We start from the raw sequence: 3,985 nt of genomic DNA, 5'->3' as shown, positions 1-3,985 counted from the left end.
AGGGCCCCAGGACATCCCTCAGGGGACTAGGGCAGGGGCTGCCACTCACTCAGGTTGAAACCTTCGCGTTCGTTCATTCGTGCATTCGTTCAAGAAATGTTTTCTGAGCACCTGCTACGTGCCGGGCACCCTGCTAGGCTCTGAAAATGCAGTGTCGAAACAGAAGGGCCCGGTCCCTACGCTTTCTGAGCTTTCGTCTGGTCGGGGAGACGCACGCAAGGGCTTTGTGGCCTCAGCGAGAGCCGTTTCTCCTGCGGGGCCACGTTGGAGGTGAAGAGGGAGCGGGCTGAGGGGAGCTGGACGCAGCCAGTGCAGACATCACTCCTTCAGGAAGCTTGGCTCTGAAGGGGGCGGGGGCGACGGGAGGAGGGTGTGGGGTCCAGACGGCCTTCCCTTCTTAAATACGGGAAAGGCTGTGCTGGTCCAGCGGAGGGGGAGATGGAGGTGGTGGATAACTGGCAGGCGGAGTCGCAGCGAGAGGGAGCTGGAGGCCAGAGGCCCGGGCCGCGAACAGAGGAGGGCCCGCGGCTCTGCTGGCAGTGCAGGAGTCGAGCTGGGTGAGACGGGGTGGGGGGCGTGACCTGGGGGGTGGGCCGGAAGCAAGGGGAGCCCTGCGTGATGCCTTCATGCTCTCCGTGAGGACGGAGGACACAGGTCTTGAGCTGGGAGTGAGGCCGACAGGTGGGAGGTGTGTGGAGTGGGGTGGACTCAAGTGGTCATCACGGTCATTGAGGGCAGAGGGGGGGAGAGTCGGGGGGAGTGTGGGGGCTGCCGAGCGTATGTGCGGAAGGCCTGGTGACATGGGTGACCCCGAGCCTCAGTGGGAGGAGCCCTGTGACTGGTGCCCATGTGGGGTATGCAGTGCAGAGCAGCTTGGCCTTGCGGGGTGCGGGGTGACAGGCAGTAAGCGACGCAGGGCGTCAGGAGAGGAGATCAGTCCAGCGTGAGCGGGGTCCTCGACGCCAGGCAGGGCGGGCACAGTCTTTAAAGGGTGGTCGGGGCAGAACTTCCCGAAGTGCCTTTGAGCAGAAACACGCGTTGGAGGGCAGGAGGCGGGCGACATGCTTGCCCACAGGAGCGCTCGGCCGTCCACTGCCCCACGTCCCCGGAGAATGTGGACACTTGGGTTCCTTCGGGGACGGAGTTTGGTCGGGCGGCTGCAAAGCAGGACCGAGGGGCAGGGGTTGCAGACCGTTTACAAGAACGCTCCGCCCCTGCGGCCCTTCGGGAAGAACGCTGACGGCGGGGAGGCCATCCGGGTCGGGGCGGGAGAGGCCGGGGGCCGGGGCACGAGGTCGGACACGTTCAGCTCTCTGTCTCCCCACAGCCACAGGCGCCCTGCACAAGGCCGTGGTGAGTGGGGACAGCAGAGCACATCTGGTGGAGGAGGTCCAGCTGTTTCCCAGGCCCGAACCTGTTCTCAACCTGCAGCTGGCCCCCTCCCAGGTGCGGAGGGGCCTCCGGGGGCGGTGGGCCTGGGCTGCTGGGTCCTGGGCAGGCACGCGGGAGCACCGGACACTCTGTCTCTCTTCCAGGGCGCCGTGTTTGCGGGCTTCTCAGGAGGCGTCGTGAGGGTTCCCCGAGCCAACTGCAGTGTCTATGAGAGCTGCATGGACTGCGTCCTTGCCCGGGACCCCCACTGTGCCTGGGACCCCGAGTCCCGAATCTGCCGCCTGCTGCGTACCCCCATCCCGTGAGTGCCCGTCCTGGACGGTACCAGGACCCCTTCTGCCCAGCGGCGCCCCTGTCCTTCCTCCCTCCGGGGCCCCAGACGCATTCCCTCCAAGACCCCCCTTCAGGATGGGCTGCACCCACAGTTCTGAAGCTGCTTCAGCGTCCGGGTCCTTTCTCTATGTCCTGCCTCGTGCCCCGCCCCCTCATCCCCACAGCTCCCTCGTGCCACCTTGTGTGCTCCAGGGATGCTCTGTGCTTTCCTGCCTTCTCAGGAGATCCTGGAGGCAGGACGTGGAGCAAGGGAACCCTGGCTGGGCGTGTGCCAACGGCCCCATGGGCAGGAGCCTGCGGTCTCATAGCCGCCCCCAAATCAGTGAGTGTGGGGCCGGGGACGCAAGGGCTCGGGGGGACTTCTGGGCAAGGTGGGCATTCTCGCCTCGTCTCTTCCCCCAGCACCTGCCTGGCTGAGACCCCCACACCCAGAGTCGGGGGGGTTTGGGTCCTGGCTGTAGGGAGAGGGGTGGGGGCTCCAGGCTGGGACTCGGGGTGGAAGGTGAAGTTGGTCATGGCGTCAGCTGGCTCAGGTGGACTGCAGGTTAGTTTGGGGTCCAAACTAGAGGGGGGGAAGGGCTCGGGGCTGAGCTGGGAGCTGACATGGGAGTTGGAGGTGTGAGTTGGGGGTCCACTCGTAGGGTAGGGACCCTCTCCCGCCTCCCTCTGCCCTCCCCTCTTAACCTTTGCCCCCTTTCCTCCGCCCGCAGTCAAAGAAGTCCTGGCTGTCCCCAATTCCATCCTGGAGCTCCCCTGCCCCCACCTCTCAGCCCTGGCCTCTTACCACTGGGGTCAGGGCCCAGCTCCGGCTCCGAGGGCCTCCTCCGTGGTCTACAACGGCTCCCTGCTGCTGGTGCTGCGGGACGGGGCTGGCGGCCTCTACCAGTGCTGGGCCACCGAGAACGGCTTCTCGTACCCCGTGGTCTCCTACTGGGTGGACAGCCAGGACCAGCCGCTGGCCCTGGCCCCTGACCTGGCGGGCATCCCCCGGGAGCGTGTGGAGGCCCCGCTGACCAGGGTGGGCGGCGGGGCTGCCCTGGCCGCCCAGCGATCATACTGGCCGCACTTCCTCACTGTCACTGTGCTGCTGGCCTTGGTGCTCTCCGGAGCCCTCATCCTCCTCCTGGTCGCCCCACTGGGGGCGCTGCGAGGCCGAGGCAAGGTCCAGGGCTGTGGGACCCTGCCGCCTGGGGAGAAGGCCCCCCTCAGCAGGGAGCAGCATCTCCCGCCTCCCAACGACCACAGGACCGCTGCCAGCAGCGTGGGCGCCGACAGCGACCACCTGGGCACCGAAGTGGTGTGAGCTCTGGGCACAGGCTGGGTGGGGCATGGCGCCTGGCCATGCCAACCGGGGGCCCGGAGCAGTGCGGACCTGAGCAGGGTGGCGTCACACAAAGGACACTGTCTCTCCCAAGAGGAGCCTCTTCACCCCTCAGTGGGCCGGGCACAGCGCCGGCTCCCACATGGGGCGGCTTTCTACCAAGCACATGGGGGCCACCCCGGACCTGGACCTTGACTGTGAGAGGAAGACCTGGAGGGGACCCTCTAAAACAAGCTGCTCCGGGAGACCCTACGACGCGTGGCTGTTCCAGGCGCCTGTGACAGTGAACACGGAGCTTCTGAGCAACCACGAGCTAGCATGTCACTCCTGGAGACTCACTCTGAGCGGCTGCCACCTCGGACCCGACACTGCCCGCTCCTGGGGGTCTGCAGGGAGCTGCCCCTCCTGCTGCCCTGGACGCTGTGCACCGCTGGCCCCGGGGAAGTCCCTCCTGCAGTCTGACCTCCTGTCTCGCTTCAGGAGCAGCTGCAAGCTGCGCCCCTTCTGGCCCGGCCGGAATGGCGAGTTGACCTGAGCCTGTTCGCGCCTTCATCTGCCTGACCCTTTGACCTCTCTCCTCCCCTTTGTTTTGGGATTCAGAAAATTGCTTGTCACAGACAGTTTATTTTTTATTAAAAAGACAAAGCTTATGATTAGTGCCGCGTTTGTCAGAGCTCCAGCGGAGGACCGCGGGGTGGACGGGGAGCAGGCATCCGAGGACATCAAGGGACGAGGGCTGGGCGTGTGGGGCGACTGTTCGCTAGAACTCCAAGCCACATCTTCTGCCCCGCTAGCGCCCCCCAGAACCACCCCACAGCCCTCCCCTCCGCTGCTGCGTACCTCAGACTTGGAGTTCCGTGCTGACCGGCTGGCCGGGTCTCCCTGCTGTGCCCAGGTTGCTGCCCCGCCCCCCCACCTGCTCGCCCACATCGCTCGCGA

At 66.0% G+C, this 3,985-nt stretch overlaps 1 protein-coding gene across 1 annotated transcript in view; it reads left to right on the top strand.

Moving 5' to 3' along the window:
• The window catches only part of SEMA4A (semaphorin 4A), a 16,720-nt gene extending 13,024 nt beyond the window's left edge, over nt 1-3,696 (top strand). Inside the window, 4 exon segments of the mRNA XM_023534298.1 lie at nt 901-1,446; nt 1,536-1,693; nt 1,947-2,047; nt 2,436-3,696. Coding sequence (XP_023390066.1) covers nt 901-1,446; nt 1,536-1,693; nt 1,947-2,047; nt 2,436-3,028 — 1,398 coding nt within the window. The 3' untranslated portion in view covers nt 3,029-3,696.
• Nucleotides 3,697-3,985: the final 289 nt, after the last annotated feature.

Source organism: Pteropus vampyrus, unplaced genomic scaffold (genome assembly GCF_000151845.1).
Source record: "Pteropus vampyrus isolate Shadow unplaced genomic scaffold, Pvam_2.0 Scaffold124, whole genome shotgun sequence".
NCBI classification, from domain to species: Eukaryota; Metazoa; Chordata; class Mammalia; order Chiroptera; family Pteropodidae; genus Pteropus; species Pteropus vampyrus.
This window is presented reverse-complemented; position numbering and strand designations above follow the sequence as displayed.